Source organism: Corythoichthys intestinalis, chromosome 3, assembly GCF_030265065.1.
Source record: "Corythoichthys intestinalis isolate RoL2023-P3 chromosome 3, ASM3026506v1, whole genome shotgun sequence".
Taxonomy (NCBI): domain Eukaryota; kingdom Metazoa; phylum Chordata; class Actinopteri; order Syngnathiformes; family Syngnathidae; genus Corythoichthys; species Corythoichthys intestinalis.
Genome location: NC_080397.1, coordinates 28,617,966 through 28,643,450, shown reverse-complemented (window position 1 = coordinate 28,643,450; position 25,485 = coordinate 28,617,966). Strand labels below are relative to the sequence as shown.

Below are 25,485 nucleotides of genomic sequence, written 5' to 3'. Positions count from 1 at the left end.
AAGAGACTTTTTGGAGCAGTTTTGTACAAGGTATCGACTCTCCGAATTTCATCCCTCTACGTTGAAAAAACCTAAATGGAGAGGCCTTTTTGAAAATTTCAAGGGGGCGCCACTGAGCCATTTTGTTACATGTTTTCGTAACGTTGCAAGATTATTGAACGTTATGCAAAGCCACATGTATGTCCAAATTTTTGTGAGTTTTCGTGCATGTTCAAGCCTCCAAATGTAAACTCCTACTGTGAACCGATAAAAATTTCACATTCGATCCAAAATACCCGATTTCCTGTTGGATTTGGAATACGGGTGCAAGAGACTTTTTGGAGCAGTTTTGCACAAGGTATCGACTCCCCAAATTTCATCACTCTCTGTTAAAAAAACCTAATAGGAAACGCCTTTTTGAAAAATTCAAGGGGGCGCCACTGAGGCATTTTGCTACATTTTTTCGTAACATTGCAAGATTATCGAACGTTATCTAAAGCCGCATGTATGTGCAAATTTGTACAAGTTTTTGTGCATATTCAAGCCTCCAAATGTAAACTCCTACTGTGAACCCATGAAAATTTCACATTCGATCCAAAATACCCGATTTCCTGTTGGATTTGGAATATGGGTGCAAGAGACTTTTTGGATCAGTTTTGCATAAGGTATCTACTCCCCAAATTTCCTTGCTCTATGTTGAAAAAACCCAATAGGAAAGGCCTTTTTTAAAACTTCTTTCTGTCGCCACTAGTTGGCACTGTAGAGTTGATGCAAATGACCCCTACAAGAACCTTCAGGGTATGACTCTCAACAAACACGGGAAGTTTGGCGCAGATATGTTGTATATCTGCCGAGTTATGACTGTTCAAAGTTTTTTGCGTGACAAATTGTTGACGTTCATTTTCACTTTCCTGTTTGGACCCCTCCGCCTCAACGAAACCTCAATATTTTTCATCAGGCACCTGAACACAGGTCTTAAGGCTCCCCTGATGCAGGTTTGAGGTCAACAGATTTTTTTCCCTTGGAGGAGGAACCTGTCTCGTAAAAAAAGGCATTTCCTGTTCTCACTAGGGGGCGCTAGACCTAATGGGTAATATTTCAATGCACTCGTGTTAAGGGTGGGATACCACACATACATGCCAAATATGAAAAAGATTGAACGTTGTGTCAAGGAACTATAAGTCATTTACTGAATTTGTCATTTTGCCGAAAAAATGGTCGACTTTGGCACCACGCCCAGGTCAGACCCGTGAATGAAAACGCACCATTTTCAAAACTTAAGATTTCATATGTCTCCTGAACAGTCTCACCAATTTTGAAGATGATCCAACTAACTCCCTCGGCGAAAAGGTCTCAAATGTGCACCCTGTAAATCGATAAAAATTTCATATTTGATCCAAAATAACCGATTTCCTGTTGGGTTTGGAATATGCGTGTAAATGCTTTTTTGGAGCGGTTTTGGACAAGGTATAGACCCCCCAAATTTCATTGCTCTACGCTGACAGACCCTAATGTTATAGGCCAATTTTAAAATTTCAAGGGGGCGCCACTGAGCCATTTTGTTATATTTTTTTGCAACGTTGCAAAATTATCGAAATTTACAATTTTTCGGACGTATGTGCAAATTTTGGTGACTTTTCGTGCATGTTCAGGCCTCCAAATTGGCCGTTTTCATTTGCCCTGAAAAAAAAAAAAAAAAAAAAAAATAAAAAAAAAAATAATCCTTTGCAAAACAATAGGGCCTTCGCACGCTTAGTGCTCGGGCCCTAATAATAATAATAATAATAATCCTTTGCATTACAATAGGGCCTTCGCACGCCTAGTGCTCGGGCCCTAATTCACCTTTGTATAAATCCACTTTTGTGAAATCGTGAAGTAGAATTTGAAAATGTAAAGAAAATACTCTATGTGCCTTCTCTTGGACATACATACATACAGTACAGTGCAATGAGCAACTCTTGCACATGATTCAAGTGAGACTGCCAGATGCTTAATTGAGCGTGTGCGACTGCAGTATAAAAGCAGCCACGTTGCATCTGGAGTTGTTCTTTTCCTCTCCAACATTTAGTGAGAAAGCCAGACAGACACACTGGCCTCATCGGCATGTCTCTGTCCATGCGAGCACAACATCTCCTCCTCCTCCTCCTCTCTCTCTCATCCCATATGATACTCAGCCGCTATATTCGCGTAAGATTCGATTTGCAAAACACCCATTTGCTCGCATGATGCCCCGTCCTCAAATGTGTCCTTTCAGGATGATGACAACACCTCGGCCGGATCCTATCCGCTTCTCAGCTTGGAGCAGAAGAGGGAATCAGCGGACTTTATTTTCAGACGAACCCTCAGTAAGTGGCTTTACTATATGTGGGGAAATTAAGTCAGCTCTTCTGTTTGTGTACATTTCCTGTCTGCAACATGACATTGCCAGAGTATGAATTACAATCTTTTAAGCGCACTGAACACTGTTGAGCCTATTTCAATTCTTTTGCTAACCAAAACAGTGACACCTATTGAGGCTAGGGCTCTTTTAGCAGGTTTTAATCAAAGTAGTTGAAATTAGTTCCGCTGCCACAAACGATTATTTTGATTCATTTCAATAAACCAGTTGTTTTTGTGATTTGTTGACTAAAAAGCTCAAACAAACAAACAAAAAAATCACCTATGAATTATTGTCATTTACATAACTGTTGGCTTAACATTTTACCTGTGAATGTGCATTGGAAGCAATAACTACTGTATGCGCGGAGAAAAGTTAGACTATGGATCTACTGTATGTAACTGTGTCATTGTTTTCAAAAGCAATTGTTTTTTTATTTTTATTTATTTATTATTTTTTTGACATTCCAATCCATATTTTTTTTAAGATAGGTTTTGCCATTACCGATCCGATAGCAATCCCATACCTAAATTTTTAGACCAATAAAAATAATGCAAAAAATAATCTAACCAGTAAATGACAAATTATATTTTTTCCTTAGTCTTGTGTTGGGGTTGGTACCGACCCGTTTGCAGTTTTAAATAATTATGAGCACTAAATATTTTTTGGTATCACACTGAGACTCAATTACTTTATCAGGAACATCAATTTAAAAAATTTAATCTTGGAATTCAATTTTTTTTTTCCTTTCTAAAATGTTCTGGTGAAAATTATCACATTTGTGGTGTTAGGTTCAGTTTTGACCCGGTTAAAATGTAAGACTTAAAAAAACATAATATGTGCCACCCCTGAGCCAACAGTCCACAAGAAACATCCACCCCATCCACTAGAGCTTTTTCAGTACTTCCCTAGGCATGTCAGGCAAGGTCAGTTTGGAGTTTGTGATTATCAGAGTAAGCATTTCAGATTACAAAGCGCGACATTGAGGCAAACTTTCTCTGCAAGCCAAGCTTATGATCACATCTTTGCTGATAATGAGGCTGGGGACTCAGAACAGCAGTGGGATGCAGAAGACCAGAGTTCTGAGGAGTTAGACATTGTGGAGTATCCATCGGAAGACTCTTACACATCCTCTGAAGAGGAAGTCATTCATGAGGAGCTGCACCCGCTTGAACATATATGTCCGAAAATGGCAATATCGGTCGGAGCTCTGTTCCTTCTGACTGTCTAGACCAGTCATGTCCAAAGTCCGGCCCTGGGGCCAAATGCGGCCCGTGGTCAAATTTTATCCGGCCCCCAGCCTCTGTCATAAAATCAATAACTTCTGGGCCGCACACAGACTTAATTAATTGGTCAGCAGTACTGCTACCAGCATATGAAGTAGCTTACACACTAAATGCTGCTCCTCATTTACCCACTAAAAGGCAGCAGCATTCTAAGCAACATTACCCCGCGTTACCCTTTAGTCCCCATTTCTAAAATGGCGACAATCAACAAAAAAAAGAAAGTTGACTGTGACGGCCGACGCTTCAAGGATAGGTGGAAATTGGACTACTGTATTGTTCTTCTCTAAAATATGCAACAACTGTGTCTGCGTCATTTGCAAAGAGACAGTCGTTGTTTTTAAAGAGTTCAATGTGAGGCGATATTAACAAACAAGAGCCGCTGACATGTACGACAAGATTACAGGGAAGATATGTAGCGAGAAATTGAAGCAACTTGAAGCTAGTTAAATTTTACAGCAGCAGGATTTCGCAAGAGCCCGAGAGTCGAAAGAAAACGCCACAAAGGCTAGTTGTGAGATTATAATTATAAATTATAAATAATTAATTTAGGGTTGTCAAACGATTAAAATTTTATTCGAGTTAATCACAGCTTAAAAATTAATTAATCGTAATTAATCGCAATTCAAACCATCTATAAAATATGCCATATTTTTCTGTAAATTATTGTTGGAATGGAAAGATAAGACACAAGACGGATATATACATTCAACATACTGTACATAAGTACTGTATTTGTTTATTATAACAATAAATCAACAAGATGACATGAACATTAACATTCTGTTAAAGCGATCCATGGATAGAAAGACTTGTAGTTCTTAAAAGATAAATGTTAGTACAAGTTATAGAAATTTTATATTAAAACCCCTCTTAATGTTTTCGTTTTAATAAAATTTGTAAAATTTTCAATCAAAAAATAAACTAGTAGCTCGCCATCGTTGATGTCAATAATTACACAGTGCTCATGGTGCTGAAACCCATAAAATCAGCCGCACCCAAGCGCCAGCAGAGGGCGACAAAACACCAAAAAACACAAGTAACAAGTGGACATGACACTGTGCAGTCATTTTAAACTGTTTGAGCGGGGCATGTGCGTTAATTGCGTCAAATATTTTAACGTGATTAATTTAAAAAATTAATTACCACCCGTTAACGCAATAATTTTGACAGCCCTAAATTAATTTTTTTTTAAAATAATAAAGCAAATGTGACACATAGAATGGCTTGCTAAAATTAGCTTAAATATATTGTTCTACGTAACGGCTAAGGTCGGCCCTCCACATTTTTACCACACCAAATCTGGCCCCCTTTGCAAAAAGTTTGGACACCCCTGGTTTAGACTCTAGGATGTCTGGTAGAGATGGTTAAAACTCATTCCTGATGGTCAACCCAGGGCCAGAGGTGAAGGTGGATGAACATTTTCTCCCTTTCCAAAGAAGATGCCCCTTATGGCCATACATGCCGAGTAAGACAGGAAACTATGGTATAGAAATATGGGCAGCCTGTCACGCAGAAACAAGCTACGCCTGAAATCTTCAGATTTACACTGTCAAATCTGCTAGTGGCATTCTCCATTAAAAAACAACCCCCCCCCACAAAAAAAAAAAAAAAAAACACGGAAAATACATTGTTCTTGATATGACGACATCAAAACATCACTTTTGACAATTTTTTTGTCGTTATGACCTTGCACAATTACTGCTCAGATGGAAACTTACCAAGGTGGGCTCAGTAAAATAAATAAACCTGAACTCCCTACTGAATTGTTGCATGTAAATAACAGAGCTCTACTATCATTAAAGTTTGTTTTTACAGTCACCGCTTTTGCTACTTCATACTGTCCCAAAAAACGCCGGAATGCCATAGTGATGTCCACTCATCATAGAGTTGCAGCTGTGTCATCAAGAAGTGGAAAAACCCCAAATCACACTTCATTACAATAAAAAACAAAGAACGAGCACACAACCTGGACAAACTGACTGCCACCTATACCAGTCTCGGATATACCAAGAGATGGCTGTTTTTTACAACATCCAAAATGTGTCCTGCATACGATACATTTTTGTTGTGGACTCAGATTTACCAAAAGTGGAATTAAACATAAAAATATAAATCACAAAAAAAAAAAAAAACAAGCGGATAATATTTCTCAGTGAGTTAGGAAATTCACTTGTAAATCCATACATTGGAAAAAGGAACGGGTAAACCGAGTCTCAGCCAACTTTGCATTGGTCGGACAGCTGCAGAGCTCACCAAGTACTCCATGCCCACAGTGGCATCTGCCAGCCCTACCTCAACATCATCCAAAACACCCACAGAGAAATTACAAGACCCCCCCTCCCTTTTTAAATTTTTTTTTTTTATTTCTAAGTAAATATATACGGGTCGAAATTGACCCAAGCACCATATATGTTCCTATAGTTAATAAAATATTAAAATTAAAATACAGTGCCTTGCAAAAGTATTCGGCCCCCTTGAACCTTGCAACCTTTCGCCACATTTCAGGCTTCAAACATAAAGATATGAAATTTTAATTTTTTGTCAAGAATCAACAACAAGTGGGACACAATCGTGAAGTGGAACAAAATTTATTGGATCATTTAAACTTTTTTAACAAATAAAAAACTGAGAAGTGGGGCGTGCAATATTATACGGCCCCCTTGCGTTAATACTTTGTAGCGCCACCTTTTGCTCCAATTACAGCTGCAAGTCGCTTGGGGTATGTTTCTATCAGTTTTGCACATCGAGAGACTGACATTCTTGCCCATTCTTCCTTGCAAAACAGCTTGAGCTCAGTGCGGTTGGATGGAGAGTGTTTGTGAACAGCAGTCTTCAGCTCTTTCCACAGATTCTAGATTGGATTCAGGTTTGGACTTTGACTTGGCCATTCTAACACCTGGATACGTTTATTTTTGAACCATTCCATTGTAGATTTGGCTTTATGTTTTGGATCATTGTCCTGTTGGAAGATAAATCTCCGTCCCAGTCTCAGGTCTTGTGCAGATACCAACAGGTTTTCTTCCAGAATGTTCCTGTATTTGGCTGCATCCATCTTCCTGTCAATTTTAACCATCTTCCCTGTCCCTGCTGAAGAAAAGCAGGCCCAAACCATGATGCTGCCACCACCATGTTTGACAGTGGGGATGGTGTGTTCAGGGTGATGAGCTGTGTTGCTTTTACGCCAAACATATCGTTTTGCATTGTGGCCAAAAAGTTCAATTTTGGTTTCATCTGACCAGAGCACCTTCTTCCACATGTTTGGTGTGTCTCCCAGGTGGCTTGTGGCAAACTTTAAACGAGACTTTTTATGGATATCTTGAGAAATGGCTTTCTTCTTGCCACTCTTGCATAAAGACCAGATTTGTGCAGTGTACGACTGATTGTTGTCCTATGGACAGACTCTCCCACCTCAACTGTAGATCTCTGCAGTTCATCCAGAGTGATCATGGGCCTCTTGGCTGCATCTCTGATCAGTTTTCTCCTTGTTTGAGAAGAAAGTTTGGAAGGACGGCCGGGTCTTGGTAGATTTGCAGTAGTCTGATGCTCCTTCCATTTCAATATGATGGCTTGCACAGTGCTCCTTGAGATGTTTAAAGCTTGGGAAATCTTTTTGTATCCAAATCCTTCTCCACAACAGTATCTCGGACCTGCCTCGTGTGTTCCTTGGTTTTCATAATGCTCTCTGCACTTTAAACAGAACCCTGAGACTATCACAGAGCAGGTGCATTTATACGGAGACTTGATTACACACAGGTGGATTCTATTTATCATCATCGGTCATTTAGGACAACATTGGATCATTCAGAGATCCTCACTGAACTTCTGGAGTGAGTTTGCTGCACTGAAAGTAAAGGGGCCGAATAATATTGCACGCCCCACTTTTCAGTTTTCTATTTGTTAAAAAAGTTTAAACTATCCAATAAATGTTGTTCCACTTCACGATTGTGTCCCACTTGTTGTTGATTCTTGACAAAAAAATTAAATTTCATATCTTTAGGTTTGAAGCCTGAAATGTGGCGAAAGGTTGCAAGATTCAAGGGGGCCGAATACTTTTGCAAGGCACTGTATATACAACAATGAACATTTGACTGATGTCTTCTTTTATCCCTCAGGAATAGTCTGGTAACATGACAACATTTTATGTAATTGTCTTGGGATTTTAGAGGGCATTTTTTTAATATTGAAAATGAGTATGCCGTCAAAAGAAAAGCCCTCAATGGGTACAAGGAAAATATTGTAACCATTTTTTCATAGATGAAGAATCCTAACAAGTAACCAGGAGGAAACAAACACATTGGATCATATATATTTATTTCTTAATGATATTCTATTGCAGATTTAAAAGACGGGTCAAAAACAAACCGAACACCGGGGAAGGTAACAGAAAGCTAACACAAGACGAATGTTTTTTTGTTTTTTTTTTCCAACAAATATTACATGATGCTCTGTTGTTATCATTAGTTTCTATACAGCAGTTGTCACTCAGCGGATATATTTGCCTAGTGGTTTGATTAACAGCAACCAAAAAGCATGATGGTTCTGAAAACACTCGACTACAGGATTCGATCCGATCTTGTATAGGATTGGGACTTCACTATTTATAATAAGTTTGCATTCACTGTTATCTCATTGGCTGTCCTTAACTATGTTGGATGCCCACATTTCAAATAGATTGGATGTCTATCAGCATTAATGGCAGCAAACAATTTAGGAGGCTCAAAGAAGATAATCTGGATCATTTCTAGTTAAACAAGCAATGGCTTATCAAAATACTTGTCGGTTATTATGACAATCGATTAGTTGTGGATTAATCAAGGCAGCCTTAATGCGCAGTATTAACACGTAAGTCTACCTCAGTTCTTGTTTGGCTTACGATTCTCTATGAAAGCTAAATTAAAAATACCGTATCGGCCCGAATATAAGACGGCCCTGATTATAAGACGACCCCCTCTTTTTCAAGACTCAAGTTTGAAAAAATACTTTTTGAACAACAAATTTTTATTCAGAAAATAATTACAGTACATCTGAAATAAAAGATTATAACAATATATTTGAGAAAAAGCATGTTATTTTGTCTCATTCAAATCTTAATGTCTGAACATTTAAATATGTAAACTAAAGTGCAAACACATTCGTAAATGAATGGCTTCTGGTTTTTGAAATGTAAATAAACCAATCTATAGTGATATTGTGTTTTTCCACAATATTGTACAAATTAACACCTTTCCATTGATAGGCACCCAATGAGCAGCTGAATGAATTCTTTGTTGTTTTTGGAACATGTTGCAGGTATCAAATTGACAAAACCAAAAATTATGCCACGTTGTCAAACTGATTCATGAATGAACTCTCACCTCAGAAACTCTCAATTCAAGGTTTGCTTCTTAAAGTTGTGTTTAAGTGTGCTTTTGGAATCAGGCCGATCCTAAACTTTGCTGTAACTGAAAGCAAGCAGACATTTCTTTTCTACCTGAAGGAACTATGTTTTAAATAACCTGTTAACTCTTTAATCCTCAAGGTTCCATGCATGTTCATTTTCGTAAAAGGACTTTAATAACAATGACATGTTCAAAGCCAACAATTTATTGCCCTAAATTCCTGACAGAGGATTCTAAACAGCATGCTGGGTCAGAGAGCTATTTCTGTCCTAGCCCTTAACAATATCGGTTTAGACTGACCAAGGCTGTCTGACTTGCAAGCGATGTTATAAAAGTTAGAAAACTGAGAACAGACTTGACTTCTTGTGATTGGTCTAATGACCATGAAGTCCGTGGCCATTATTGCCAGATGAGGAGAATGTTGTCCTAGACGTGTGCTCTCGGCTTGGCCCGATTGCCGGACACCCGCGTGCTGTCCTCCGACCTGATGAACAGTGCCCTTTGCTCTCCTCTATTCTCCAAAGCGAATGTCCTCGAGATGGCAAGTTGTCTTTCGCCGCCTTTTCACCCTTCTGGTATCCATCACTGGTCCGAAGTGGTATGTTATCGAAAGGCCACCCCTACTTAAAGAAACAGTCTCAACGTTCTTGTAGCAAATACATTTTATTGTTTCGTTCACATGTTAGTACTGGTTATTAAATGTTATTTCCCTTTATATGTCATTGGCCTCTTCATCAGGATGCCTGGACATGTTGGCCACCGAAGGCCACTTCACCTTCACGGTGGCGGTGCCACAGCAGCTGCTTTGCGCCACCTTCATTATCAGCGAGCCTGGCGAGGTTATCAGTCTGGAGCTCTCTGACGTCAACATCGACTGCAACGCTGGCGACTTTATCAAGGTTGAGTGTCTGTCACACCCTGAAATGGACATTGAGTTGCTGTTATAAACAAATGATTTTGTATATCAATCTTTAAAGATCCAAATAATGTAATTATTTAGAAAAATACAGCAAAATGAGGGCTAAATATACAAAATGAAAAAACTGAAGAATTAATCTCATGAGTTTTTGAAACTTTTAATGACAAAACATAGTATTAAATAAATGGTCTGGCTCATTTTAAACTTGAGGGCTACTGATTTTTTTTTTTTTTTTTTTTTTTGTCTGTGCATTTTTGATGCCCACTTTCAGATATTTGATGGCTGGGTTTTGAAGGGGGAGAAGTTCCCCAGCAGTCAGGACCACCCGCTGCCTTTGCACCGGCGCTACACGGACATCTGCTCCTCTACGGTGCCGGGCCATGCCATTCGCTCATCTCAGAATGTCGCCATGGTCTTCTTCCGCATTCGCAGCCCTAACAGTGGCTTCACCCTCATTGTCAAGAAGCTGCACAACCCTTTCCGTAAGTGCAGACCGGGGCGTGCTTGTTGCACATTTCACACTCAGTAGTGCGTCATTGCCAGGAGTGAGATTGAGAAGAAGAGGTGGGCACCTGCTGTCAGGCTGCAAGACAAACAGGCTGTCAACATGGTGTTCATCACATTCTGGCAGGGAGGCCAAGAAAGGCTAGAAAATAGCACTCAGCGGGGGAAAATGTGAGTTTGAATGGCAGCTCTTGGTAATCTGCTTGCTGTTGGCTTTCCTGTTTAAAAAACAACAAACAAACATAAAATAGCATATGCTGGTGAGTACCTACAGTGGTATGAGAAAGTATCTGTAATTTCTAACATTTTTGCATAAAATCATCATCAAATGTGATCTGATCTTTGTCATAATCACACAGATGTAAAAACAGTGCCTGCTTTAACTAAAACCACCCAAACATTTAAAGGTTTCCATATTTTATTGAGGATAGAATGCCAACAATGACAGAAGGGAGGAAAATAAGTAAGTGAACCCTCTGCCTAAGGAGACTTAAAGAACAATTGAAATAAATTTTTACCAAACAATTTAAGTCAGGTGTGTGCCTAATCACCGATGAGTGGTTTGACCCACTATAAAACACACACCTGGTAAGAATTGTCTTGATAAGAAGCATTGTCCATGTGCAGCATGCCTCATAAGAGCTGTCTGAAGATCTGCGATCAAGCATTGTTGATTTGTATAAAGCTGGGAAAGGATAGGACATTCTCCAAGAGTCTGGATGTTCATGTAACAATAGGCAGGTTTTGTACACCCCTGGAAAGCAGTAAATGGAGACTAGAAGGGTACTTTGCTTTGTCCAGACAAAGTTGGTTAATTAAAAGGATCAAAAGAAAAAAAAAGTTTCGATTTTGGCTTGGGCAGGGCTGTGTGTGGTTCGTACAGCTCTGCTTTTGGCACAGCACTGAAATCCAAAACAACACAAAAACAAGTTCACGCCAGCAGGCCTCCGGGGCTCCCAGGCATTGAGGCCACAAACTTCACACTGGGACCACTTGTAGATAGCCAGGGACCACCTCAAAAATCTCGCAGTTGAGAGCAGTCGCTTAAAAATGTATAACATAATAAAACAATTTGTCGACCCCCCCCCCCCCCCCCCGCTAAAGAATGTGCCGTTCTTGCTTACTGGCGCTCTTCCCTTCTTTGTGGCCAGTTTGGCCCAGCAGGCCTCCGGGGCTCCCGGGGATTGAGGCCACAAACTTCACACTGGGACCACTTGTAGATAGCCAGGGACCACCTCAAAAATCTCGCATGTTTGAGAGCAGTCACTTAAAAAATGCATAAAATGATAAAACAATTTGTCCACCCCCCCCCCCCCCCCCCCGCTAAAGAATGTGCCGTTCTTGCTTACTGGCGCTCTTCCCCTCTTTGTGGCCAGTCTGGGATTGTCCCAAAGGCAGGGGGGCGCAAGAGACATTTTATGGCGTCAATTGTCGAGGCTAACAGCGGACAGGGAGGTGGCGTCTTAGCGTCTGGGTGTGCTCCTCCAATCCTGGCAGATGCAGACACTGTACGGTCGGTGAGTTATGTGGCGTAACATTTGGGCTGGCCTGTGTTCGTTGCCCTCGTCTCGTGCAGCGTGCTGTCGAATTCTCCCCAACGTTGAGTGTGTGCCAGAAACAGCCAGTCCTCCCTTTCTTCCTCCTCATGTCCTCTGGCAGTGTTGCATTTATTGCTAATCTACACTCATCCCCACCAATCCGGCTGGCAGGGTGCTGATCAGGCCCGATTGGAATCACCTAGAAAGAAACGTTCACACACACTCTCTCCACTGCTTGCCACGCCCACTAGCTCCCAGCTGTCAGCACACTGCCTCCATTACCACATTCTGGTCAGCCATCGCTTTTACATTCATCAATCCACAGTCACAGAAGTTGTCTACAAATGGAGAGAGTTTGGCACTGTTGCTTCTCTCCCAAGGAGTGGCCGTCCACCAAAGATGACGCCAAGAGTTCAGCGCAGAATACTCAGAGAGGTAAAAAAGAACCCTAAAGTGTCTGCTAAAGCAGGGGTCCCCAACCTTTTTTGCACCACGGACCGGTGTTATTTGGGTCTTTTTTTTTCACGGACCGGTGTTCTGACAAATTTTGCAACCCATCAAAAATTGCAACGATGCGGTTCTGCGCATGCGCGTAACGTTAAACATAGCCGCAAAATGCGCAAATGCAGCGATTCCAAAGTAAACACTACTAACTTTCTTGAAAGAAAGGAATATTAACTTACGTTTAATCATGGAAGGACTTGTAAAAAAGTTCTCCTCAGATACATCCTGCCATGTAAGCTGCACACAACTGCACACCGCTCTCACCATTAACGACTTCGCCTTGTCGTTAAACAGAAGCCCGCTTCACAAAGATACGATGTTGGAAATTGTAGCAACGTTTTCAATGCTCTTGTAGCGATGTCAGGATATTCCAGAGCGACTTTAATCCAGAACCTCGGTAGAGTTGTTGTGTCAAATGTACGTTTAATAAGGTCGCCGTCATTTGCGATCTCTACAAGTTGTTCTTCCTTTTGCACAGACATGCTCGAATCACTTGGTTTATTCACAAACGGGTCACGAATCCATTCCTTCGCAGTTTGTGGGTCTTGGAGGTTGTAGGCTTGTCAGGTGCCCTTTTCGCCGTAAAAATATCTGCAAAGACGTCCGTTTTCCAGTCATCTTCGCTCGTGTGGGGGCTAATTATTTCCGTGAACAAATGTGCTGCGCCCACGGCCTAGCATTACGTTATTATCGAGGACAAGCACACATAGATATATTATATACACAAACAAGATGTATTGCTAGCAGTCCAATCAATGGATTTCTATGACGACATTCTAATCTATCCCGTAGTATTATATCTAGAGTAGACAGGGATATTGGTGTGTTAAGCAGGGGCACAGGGTTAATTCTGCCAGAATGCGGTTGTTATTAAATTATTATTTCTGTGCGGCCCAGTAGCAAATGCGCCATGGACCGGTACCGGTCCGCGGCCCGGCAGATGGGGACCCCTGTGCTAAAGACTTCCAGAAACCACTGGCACAGTCCACTATCTCTTTGTACACATCTCTGTGCATACATCAACTATATGGAAAACTTTGGCCAAGAATCATGGAAGTATTCCACGGAGGAAGCCACTGCTGTCTAAAAAAAAACAACATTGTTGCTCGTTTAATGTTCGCAAAAAGGCACTTTGACACTCTACAGACGTTTTGGCAAATATTTTGTGGACTGATGAAACCAAAGTTTAATTGTTTGGGAGTAACACACAACGCCATGTGCAGAGGAAAAATGGAACAGCTCACCAATATCAACACCTAATCCGCACTGTAAAGCATGGTGGAGGGAGCATCATGATTTGGGGGTGTTTTGCTGCCTCAGGGCCTGGGCAACTTGCAAGAAGAAGAAAGAGGAAGAGGAAGAATGAATTCAAAGGTTTATCAGGATATTTTGCAGGAAATCCTGAGGCCGTCTATCAGACAGTTGAAGCTAAAAAGAGGATGAATGCTGGAACAAGACAATGATCCAAAACACAGAAGTAAATCAACTTTAGAATGGTTCCAGAAGGGCAAAATACACGTTGTGGAGTGGCCAAATCAAAGTCCAGACTTGAACCCCATTAAGATGCTGTGGCATGACCTAAAGACCGTGATTCATGCCAGCCATCCCAGGAATCTGACTGAACTACAGCAATTCTGAGGAGAAGAATGGGCGAAGATTACTGTAGTCCTGATCGATGTGCCAGACTCATCTGAAGCTGCAGGAAGTGTCTGGTTGAAGTTCTTGCTGCCTGGGCGGGGGGGCGACTCAAACAAAATATTAAATGTGATGTTCAATTACTTATCTACCCCCCTACCGTCATTGTTTGCATACTATCCTCATTAAAATATGAAAACCTATAAATGTTTGGGTGGTTTTAGTTAAAGCAGACACTGTTTTTTCATCTGCATGACTTTGACAAAAGATCAGCTCATATTTGATGGTGAATTTATGCAGAAATGTAAGAAATTTCAAAAGGTTCAAATACTTTTTCATACCACTGTATGTTGGTGGTTTTTGTGCTGGTCTTGCTGGTGATGGTGGTAACCAGCCACTATCTACCAATGGGGCAAAGCATTTTTTTTAGCAAGGGTTGCAGTGCGTGTCACTTCCCAGCCAACATATCTGTCTGGGCCCCATGTCAGTTTTAACAAGGGGATATGGGCTTCGGAGGCGGCACAGTATTTGAATGGTCCGCATGTTTGCCTTCCAGTTCTGAGATTAAGGTTCAATCCTGTGTGGAGTTTGCATGTTCTCCCCATTCCTGCATGGAAACCTCCAGGTATTCTGGTTTCTTCCTCCCTCCCTCACAAAAAAACGCAGGGTAGACCGATTGACCACTTAAGTTGTATGATGCACATGAATGGTTGTTTGTCTCCTTGCAAGCAATTCAGGGTGTACCCCGTGTACTGTCAATAGTTAGCAGCCAGAAGACAGAAGATGAATGAATGAATGAATGAATGAATGAATAATATCGACTTTGATTTAATTTGGTTTTGCTCATTGGCACTACCTATGTCAGCCCACATGGGTTCACATTAGTTTTTGAAATTTTGACAATTTTAAGTGGTGCCCAGGTGTTTACCACAATTATTTGCTTGTATCATTTTGGTTCGCAGGTCACATTCAGGGTAATTAGATCTCAGTTGGCCAGAACCACTATTTTTTGGCGCCTAAAAAAAAAAAAAATCATAAATAACAACAAAGAGTGGTTAGCATGTCCACTTCACAGTTCTGAGATCAAGGGTTAAATCCCAGGCTCCGTCCCTCCCTGTGTGGCGTTTGCATGTTCTCGCTGTTCCTGTGTGGGCTTTCCCCGGTTACTCCAGTTTCCTCACCCATCCCAAAAACATGCATGCTAGGCTGATTGAACACTCTCATTTGTCCCCAGGTATGAGTGGGCGTGAATGATTGTTCGATTCCTTGTGCCCTGTGACTGGCTGGCAACCGATTCGGTACACTGTGAATCGGCCAGTAGTTAGCTGGGACAGGCTCCAGCGACCCTCGTGAGAATAGAAGATCGGAAGATGAATGAATAATTTCTTTTAAAATCCATTTTCCAAGTAAATACAAACAATATTCACATAAATAAATATTGACATTTTTGGACTACAAGGCCCACTTAAAATCCTTGTTTTACCCCCAAAACTGACAGTGCGATTTATATTCCAGTGTGCCTTATGTATGAATTTTTATTTTGGTTAATGACCTCGAACCTATTTTGTTGGAGCATAACTGCATTATACTGCTCCAGTAAATTACTCAAAATCACTCACACATCATATATCAAATCCATGAATAAAACAAATAATAGATAAAACAATAATTACAATTTTAAATGATGAAGAACAAATGCATCAAGTTAAACTCACAGGTCTCACTGTATCACCATCTCTCTATAGACTATGTGTCTCACTTAGCATCTTTGCATTTCAATAGTGTTAGCGTTCAAAGTATACACTGATGCTGCCTATGTCCCATGGCATGTCTTATACGTATGTGCGTGTGTTGTAGCGTGCAACATCATGTCTCAGAGTCCCGAGGGCAGCTTCACCATGGTGATGCCCTATCAGAACAGGAACTGCAGCTTCTCCATCATTTACCCGGTGGAGATACAGGTGACGCAGCTCACCTTGGAACAGGACCAAAGCAACCAGCTCAGGCCCATGGTCAGACACATATATCTATATGCTTGATTATAATCATGATCAGTCTCGTCACCGATTACTCGAAAAAGTAATTTAGTGGCTGATTATGCCTCAGAAAAAGAAATCTAGTTACTTTACTGATTAATTTATTATTGAAGTAACAAAGTTACTTTAAATTAATTTATCGGTTACTTTTTATCAATTTTTCACCCTTTGCCGCCTCAACATAAGAATGACCACATAAAAATGTAATCGCATGTAATTGACTTTCCGATAATTGAATTTGAAGGGGAAGATCAGAATTTTTCACATACAGTGCCTTGCAAAAGTATTCGGCCCCCTTGAATCTTGCAACCTTTCGCCACATTTCAGGCTTCAAACATAAAGATATGAAATTTAATTTTTTTTGTCAAGAATCAACAACAAGTGGGACACAATCATGAAGTGGAACAACATTTATTGGTTAATTTAAACTTTTTTAACAAATAAAAAACTGAAAAGTGGGGCGTGCAATATTATTTGGCCCCTTTACTTTCAGTGCAGCAAACTCACTCCAGAAGTTCAGTGAGGATCTCTGAATGACCCAGTGTTGTCCTAAATGACCGATGATGATAAATAGAATCCACCTGTGTGTAATCAAGTCTCCGTATAAATGCACCTGCTCTGTGATAGTCTCAGGGTTCTGTTTAAAGTGCAGAGAGCATTATGAAAACCAAGGAACACACCAGGCAGGTCCGAGATACTGTTGTGGAGAAGTTTAAAGCCGGATTTGGATACAAAAAGATTTCCCAAGCTTTAAACATCTCAACGAGCACTGTGCAAGCCATCATATTGAAATGGAAGGAGCATCAGACCACTGCAAATCTACCAAGACCCGGCCGTCCTTCCAAACTTTCTTCTCAAACAAGGAGAAAACTGATCAGAGATGCAGCCAAGAGGCCCATGATCACTCTGGATGAACTGCAGAGATCTACAGCTGAGGTGGGAGAGTCTGTCCATAGGACAACAATCAGTCGTACACTGCACAAATCTGGCCTTTATGGAAGAGTGGCAAGAAGAAAGCCATTTCTCAAAGATATCCATAAAAAGTCTCCTTTAAAGTTTGCCACAAGCCACCTGGGAGACACACCAAACATGTGGAAGAAGGTGCTCTGGTCAGATGAAACCAAAATTGAACTTTTTGGCCACAATGCAAAACGATATGTTTGGCGTAAAAGCAACACAGCTCATCACCCTGAACACACCATCCCCACTGTCAAACATGGTGGTGGCAGCATCATGGTTTGGGCCTGCTTTTCTTCAGCAGGGACAGGGAAGATGGTTAAAATTGACGGGAAGATGGATGCAGCCAAATACAGGAACATTCTGGAAGAAAACCTGTTGGTATCTGCACAAGACCTGAGACTGGGACGGAGATTTATCTTCCAACAGGACAATGATCCAAAACATAAAGCCAAATCTACAATAGAATGGTTCAAAAATAAACGTATCCAGGTGTTAGAATGGCCAAGTCAAAGTCCAGACCTGAATCCAATCGAGAATCTGTGGAAAGAGCTGAAGACTGCTGTTCACAAACACTCTCCATCCAACCTCACTGAGCTCGAGCTGTTTTGCAAAGAAGAATGGGCAAGAATGTCAGTCTCTCGATGTGCAAAACTGATAGAAACATACCCCAAGCGACTTGCAGCTGTAATTGGAGCAAAAGGTGGCGCTACAAAGTATTAACGCAAGGGGGCCGAATAATATTGCACGCCCCACTTTTCAGTTTTTTATTTGTTAAAAAAGTTTAAATTATCCAATAAATTTTGTTCCACTTCACGATTGTGTCCCACTTGTTGTTGATTCTTGACAAAAAATTAAAATTTTATATCTTTATGTTTGAAGCCTGAAATGTGGCGAAAGGTTGCAAGGTTCAAGGGGGCCGAATACTTTTGCAAGGCACTGTAAAGGCATAATATTCGAGTTAGCGTAGGTTTAATTAGTCGAAGGAGTTTCAACCACCATTGACTCCCGCTAGCTTAGCCACTCCGGAGCCCTGAGACTAACAAATAACTGACAAACTGCATTGAATTTGTTGAAGTAAACTCCACCGCCTAATTAAACCCCTCTAACCCAAAGATTAAGCCTAATGACAACAATTCTGAATTTCGGGTTAGGGTTTAGGGGTAAGGTTTAACAGCATATCAGTGCCAATATAAAACCATGCAAATTGACTGGACAATAATTAACAACACACAAATGAACTGCACAGTGCAATAAACACAAAGGTGGGGGCGGGCGCGGATGTGCGCCATACACACACACGGTCAATTTGGCCACAAAATGTGGCGGCAACTAAGCACTTTACACTCAATCAGACTTACGACACATCCCAAAGATACTAAACGAACACATCACCTCACGGCATATATGTGCAACACTAATATGATGTAAACAATGGTCACCGACTACCCGCCATTGCAACGGCAAAGCTACGAAACAGCCACGCATGTGGCTGCTCCAACCTATTGCTGGAACCCTCTAAAACACTGGTGTCAAACTGATTCCATAAAGGGCTAAGTGGGTGCAGGTTTTTCTTTCCAACCAACGAAGAGGACACATTTTGACCAATCTGATCTCTTACATGGGTAATCAGTTAAACTTTATGAGGTGCTGCTTGTTTCAACAAAAAATTCAGTGGTTAAGCTGTTTGCGCTTTATCGGTTGGAACAAAGTCCAGCACCCACTTGGCCCTTTGTGGAACTGGTTTGACACCTATGCTCTAGAATGAAGGAAAAATACTCACGTTCATTCATGGACACACAGATTAACATTCCCTCTCACATGTCAACAGGTGGCTGCACTCGGCTCGAATGTGCACCAGCGCTGGCACACGACTTTATCAGTCCCTAAACACTTAGCACGTGTGACTCGAGAACAAAACAGGAAAAACTTTGAGCGGTTACCATGGAAACAAACACATAGCGGGAACCTTTCTATCACTTTCTATTCAAAATGCTCTTCGTGCACGACTACAATAGTCTTCATTCTACATACATTATGAGGCAATAACAAAATAGTAACGCACAGACACTAAGGAAACTAACTTTAATCAGATTACTGGTTTGGAAAAATGAACGCATTAGATGACGCGTTACTGAAAAAAAGTAATCAGATTACAGTAACTCGTTTCTTCGTAACGCGTTAGCGACAACACTGATCATGATTTTTTCCAGATGTTCACCTACTCCTGCGCTTCATCGGTTGTTTGTCTTTGTTAAGGTGAGGCCATCCTCCGGATGTTTGGGTTCTGGTGACTACGTGGAGTTACTGGGAGGAAATGGTGTGGACACATCCCACATGTTCCCTGTCGCTGAGCTGTGTTTTCCTCTCAGTGCACCTGGTGAGTCCTCCGTTCCTTTGCTTTGAATATTACCTCTGTGCTAAGAAATACTTCTTGGTGTGCTCTGTAACTAAATAAACAGTCTTTAAAGTGCCTGTGACAAGAAAAAGCATGTTTATTTCATAATACACGAGGTATTTTATGCACCTGAATGGACCGCTTGGATGTGTGTGGAAGCGATTGATATATTTATTTAGTTTTTTGAATCCCGCGCCATGAAAATGTGTGACATCCGGCAACAGTCTCGAGTTGAGAAAGAGACGCTGTGACGTGTATGGAGGAAGGAGTCCTCTTCACTATACAGCCGTACTTTTGTATAAGAAGGACTGATTCAGCTGATTTTGCGGAATACATTAATTTTTCTCATCGCGCCAGCCAAACGGCTGCAGAAAAATCTTGCTGTAGGAGGGAGAGGCGTCTGAGCCTTTTTGGGGTTTCAAAAGGTTCCCATTCACCGGTGGATATTGGCCAAAACAAAACAAGTCCTACTACTGTGGGACCATGGGACATACGAGGAAGTGAGTAAACATCGTGTTTTGTATTATGTCAAATACTGGGATCATTTTAATGTGTAGGTGGCTTGCATTTTGAGGCTGACATGCATGCGGGGCGGCTATTTTTCGGCACAACACCGGCGGCTTGTCGCACATCCACCTGCCGGGAGAGCACTATATTCGGATTATTGTGCTCATGTGCCCGGTGTTCTGTCAAATTTTCCGACTGATCAGAAATTGCAACTTTGAGTTAAAAATAGCCGCGAATACAGCGATTACAAAGTAAACACTACAAACTTTCTTTAAATAAAGGACTACTTACGTTTGATCATGGATTGGCATGTTAATGTTCAGCGGTCATTGTCCAGCTGCTTCCTCGGCGAGCTCTCCTGTCCATATTAGCAGGGGAAGGAGCTGTAAATTGCTCTCCGCCAGGCGGTTTGCCGATCGGCGAAGACAGTCGACAACCCAGTCGTCATGTGAAATAATCCGGGCTAGTTATGTGTGATTTTCCGCTTCGAAGACTTTGAAACATCACTCGTTTCGGGTTAGCATGTCGGCTAGCTGTCACGCCTCATGGTTTGTTTACATTCATCGAAGCCGGGGAAGGGAAATGACATAAACCTGATTTAGGTGGGATAAAATATTGTTCGGGAGGTGCGACCGTAAAGGTGAAGTCGACAGTTTTGACCATTATGGAGTAATTTTGCCAAGTCGTCTTGAATAAATGCATTTTTATTATTTCATGTTCCATTTAGCACAAGACTGTTATTTGTCATGACCATGCCATTTATTTAGCTATTGGGGAAAAATACTTGCATAAAAAAGAATATCCTGTAAAAATATTGGAGTAGAGAGACTGAAACAATGACATTTTCCGGCTCTCTTCGTCACGTTTTCCTCGTTCTGAATAATTCCCCCTCAACGGGCTGACTGGTCCTTCTCAAGCCATTTATTTAGCTATTAGGGAAAATACTTGGATAAAAAGAACATCCTGTATAAATATTGGAGTAGAGAGACTGAAACAATGACATTTTGCGGCTCTCTTTGTCGTGTTTTTGTCGTTGTGAATAATTCCCACTCAATGGGCTGCATACTAAATAAGATGAAATCGTGACTCCGCTGATGTCATCCACCTGTTGGGGACGCTAGAGCCCTATAATGGTGGGCGTGGCTAACCTGCAGATTAAAAGACTAATTTCTCGTCATCTGCGCTTTGCTAATTTGTTGTATATAGTCGAATCATCTCAAAATATGATTCTAATTCACATAATAATCCTATTTAAGACTTTTTTTCTCGTGTCGTACGCACTTCAAGACTATGTGAGGACATATGCATGTTCTGTTCCTGTTCGGGTTCTGCAGGTTCCCCAACGATACACCACATTTACAAAACATGCACGTTACAATGATTCAAGACAATAAATTAGTTGTTTGTCTCCGTTGTTTGTGCCGTAGGATTGGCTGGAGACCTGTCCAGGGTGTTGGTTTCATGCAAACGTCCTGAAATTTTTCTGACAGACTTCATACAAGTAAAAAGTCTCTAAAATATACAACCAACTTTTTGAAGCAAAAGAAAAATACGAACTTGTTTTTGAAATGTCACACAGATTTATGGTTGAATACATTTGCATTTTCTTCTTGTCAGAATAGTTTGCATGTGTTTGTGTTTCTCCCATTTGTCCGATTCAATGCCTACCACAAACTTTCGAGCTCATTAATCTCAACAGCCGTCGGGTCCAAATTCCCCTGCAAAGTGATGAATTGTTACTTGTCTACATTGTTTGGGAACACTTAACAGGCACAACTTCTGCGAATACTACCTGATTGAATATCCCACTGACTAATGAAATATGGTTATTCATTCATCCGTTGTCTGTGTGGTTCCTCAGCCCAGATGAAAATCGGTTGTGATAACTCAGTGGTGAGGCTGGTGTCCAGCGGAAACTACATCAACCGAGTGTCTTTCCGCTACCGACTACTCCAACGTAACGAGCTGCCCGAAACTCACGAGAATAGCCTGGACAACATGTGCAATGTCGAATAGGACACCAAATGACATCAAATCTGTAAATACAAACATCTGGTTAAACCAGTAGGAAGTATTTTAGTTTTATTAGTACTGTATTTATTTAATGAACTGTGCTGGTTATTTCTCATCGACAAATTCATTTGTTTGATGTTAAATCCCTAAACAAATATGATTTTGTTTATTGTTTAGAAAATTCTGTGTAACATTCTTATATATCACTTGTTTGTATTGCTTTGAACAAATATAAAATACAAAAACTATGCATGACAAAGCAGATTGTGAATTCTCTCTTTTTTTTTTCTTTTTTTAAATTATAGAATCTAGAATTGTCTGAATATAAGCAATTAAAATAAAATCGGGAAAAAGTCCATACCAATGCATGTAGCGCCAGTATGCATGCTGGGTCATAAATTACAGTTTTTCTCAATTGCCTTGGTACGTTTCTCAGATCAGAATTGAAATTCTAAAAACTACTTGTTCAATCCTCACATGTCGCACATGTAGCAAAACAACATGGATTACCTGCAAAAGTCAGTTTTCTGTGCAAAATACTTCGTCTATCGCTCAAAATTAAAATTTCTGTGTCAATGAACATGTCAATGCTGTCAAAATAACAAGTCCTTGTTTCATTGGGAACGGACAAGAAAGGCACATTGCTTAGCCATGCTCTAAGTTGAACAGTTACTCTGGTGGAAGGCTCTGATGCTAAAGATGGTGTTCGTACGTTTTTGCAAGAGATTCAGTATACACTTTTACTGTTTTTCCAATGTCTTGACAGACCATGTCATTGCAATACAGAAAGCAAAAGACAACACTGAGTATCACAATGAAATATAACATAAAAACAAAATTAGAAATGTGAACATAAGACAATCGGCTCAACTAAACTTCAAATGCTGTTAGGATTATCTAACCATTCTTTCTACACATCTTGACGTTCCTCTCTGTTTGGTCAAAACAGAGGTCTTCTCTTGCTATACAGCGTGGAGAAAATCTTCTTGAATGCCTTACCCAGCCTCTGCAGGCATCTGCTGTGATGTCACCACATGCTACATTCATGGCATCCAGGAGAATCATCTGATTGTGAGGCTGGCAATCATACACTTGTCATCTCCATGTGGGGAAAAATTGGGAGTATAGAGGTACGAATTTCATTACCTTGCTGTTGTGGGTTGCAAACCATTGCCTGATTATGTTGGCATGGAGGAAACTCACATTGTTCCAAACTATTAGAAATTTGGACAGGTTAAAATAAGTTATGTATGTAAAATAAGTAATGAAAATGCTCTGAAAAAAGCACACACATATTGACATATTCTTACAACATGTTCATCCATTTTGCATGTGAAGGCTTATGCAATGAAGTAATGACTAGAGGTTGTGGGTGGTGAGACTATTTAATAGAGACCCATGATAATCCATTTTGACCATCATGGCAGATGCAACTGATAATGTAGGAAACAGCAGAGAATTGTAGAAAATGTTTTGCATGGATGCACAAAAACATCTGCAACTTGCTCAAAGGAATGAGAAACTGCTTTTTTGATGTGCACTAATGATGCGATGTTGTGAGGACTGAACAAGTAGTTTTGAGAATTACCAGAGCAGTTGAGAAAAATTGCAATGTACACACCTGCAGCCTTTTACCATGGCAGCCGCTTTGTAGTGTTGTATCGGTCGCGAACGATTCGTTCTTTTTGAACGAATTGTTTGGGTGAACGAGACCGAACTAATCACCATCTGCACTGATTCGTTCTATGAAGTTGGTGCTTGTTCACTGCGTGGGAGGGCGTTGAGCAAGCGGCAGCGTCTTCTGACATCGCACACGACCAATCAGACGCCAGCCTCATCGCGGGCAGGGGAGGGACCGGAAACAGAATCAGGGCGTATGTTACTCACTTCCACGTGTGGCCAATAAGCAGCCAGCGTGCAGGCAAGGGGGCAAGACTGAGTTTTGTCACTTCCCGTTAAGTGACTCGGTCCTCCGGTTCCTGACCTAGCTTGCTGCTAACGTGACTTTCCAGTAATGACTATGCGGTGAACGAATCAAAAAATGAAAGGAAAGGACTTTGTCACATATTTGTTAACGTGGAGCCTATCAAATGCAGCTCAAAAAGACAAAAACACCACACAAATCTAGCGAGCATGGTTTAGTGTACTACTTTTCTCAACAGACTCGGGACTACCTATTACGACATACTATCAAATTTACAGTAATTTAAAACACGGGTAGCTGCGAGGCAAGCAAAAGCTGAGCTGCGGTCGCGTGACAGCAATGAAGGGGGCAAAGAACTGTCACTATATGGAGGCTTCATGGCAGCGATATTTACCTCATATGTGCACAGAAAAAAAGAATAGTATGATCACCATAATACTGATTTGCAATGAAACGGTATATACATGTCCATTTTTTCCAAGTGTTTTATTTTTTTTTTCCGTGTCAGGTGTTGGTTGGTTTGACAAATTATGTCAATCCGTCCATCATGTGCTACTCAAGCGCCCCACAACAACGCACATGGACACGGGAGATGTCGCAATATGTCTACATTTTTCTTAACAGACTAATGAGAGTAGAAAGGCGATATCGTAAAGAGCAAACAATTATTTCTCGTCAGCATTTGACGATCTGAGATGCGGGGACGACAGGGGAGCTGACCGGATTATTTTATTTATTAATACCAGTGCAAAACGTCAATACGATCACCATAATACTGATTTGCAATGAAACTGTATATACATGTCAATTTTTTCCAAGTGTTTTATTTTTTTTTTCCCGTGTCAGGTGTTGGTTGGTTTGACAAATTATGTCAATCCGTCCATCATGCGCTACTCAAGCGCCCCAAAACAACGCACGCGGACACGGGAGATGTCGCAATATGTCTACATTTTTCTTAACAGACTAATAAGGGTAGAAAGGCGACATCGTAAAGCGCAAACAATCATTTCTCGTCAGCATTTGACGATCTGAGATGCGGGGACGACAGGGGAGCTGACCGGATTATTTTATTTATTAATACCAGTGCAAAAATTCAATACGATCATCTTAATACTGATTTGCAATTAAACTGTCAAATATCAAAATGCAGTATTGTCTTTATTTCAGAGCAGCACATTCGACAACTAGCTATTTACACTTATAGTTTTAACAATAGTGACTAAAAATAATAGTGATGAGCATAAAAACAAAAATACAACAGAGCGAGAGGTAAATATGATGTGTTGGTCGTTCCATATTTAGAAATTAAACTTTCGATTCATTTTTATTTTCGTGACAGCAAGCATGCTGCGTTGGCTGGTAGCAGGCTAGCAGCAGCATTGTATATGTGATCGAGAACATGCTAAAGAAAGTCCGTGCGCCCCCGACCCCAAACCCCCACTCCTCCCACAAAAGGAAAATGTTTAACCGTGTCCTAAATCGAAATGCAAGCACGAGCCATGATTTTGAGCCCATAGAACTAGGACAGAC

The 25,485-nt window shown here is 40.9% G+C and overlaps 1 protein-coding gene across 1 annotated transcript; it reads left to right on the top strand.

Moving 5' to 3' along the window:
- The first annotated feature begins 2,040 nt into the window (after window positions 1–2,040).
- On the top strand, window positions 2,041–22,276 carry LOC130913500 (corticotropin-releasing factor-binding protein-like). The gene is made up of 7 exons (XM_057832165.1): window positions 2,041–2,166; window positions 2,234–2,324; window positions 9,759–9,919; window positions 10,211–10,421; window positions 15,978–16,132; window positions 19,373–19,493; window positions 21,880–22,276. The coding sequence occupies exons 1-7, from the start codon at window positions 2,083–2,085 to the stop codon at window positions 22,032–22,034; spliced, it is 978 nt and encodes a 325-aa protein (XP_057688148.1). The 5' UTR covers window positions 2,041–2,082; the 3' UTR covers window positions 22,035–22,276.
- The last annotated feature ends 3,209 nt before the right edge of the window (window positions 22,277–25,485 follow it).

Excerpts from the sequence above, each read along its gene's own strand:
- LOC130913500 (XM_057832165.1), top strand. The coding sequence starts at position 2,083 with ATGTCTCTGTCCATGCGAGCACAACATCTCCTCCTCCTCCTCCTCTCT. Across the intron at positions 9,920-10,210 it reads ACGCTGGCGACTTTATCAAG|ATATTTGATGGCTGGGTTTT; the intron begins GTTGAGTGTCTG and ends GCCCACTTTCAG. Across the intron at positions 10,422-15,977 it reads GAAGCTGCACAACCCTTTCC|CGTGCAACATCATGTCTCAG; the intron begins GTAAGTGCAGAC and ends CGTGTGTTGTAG.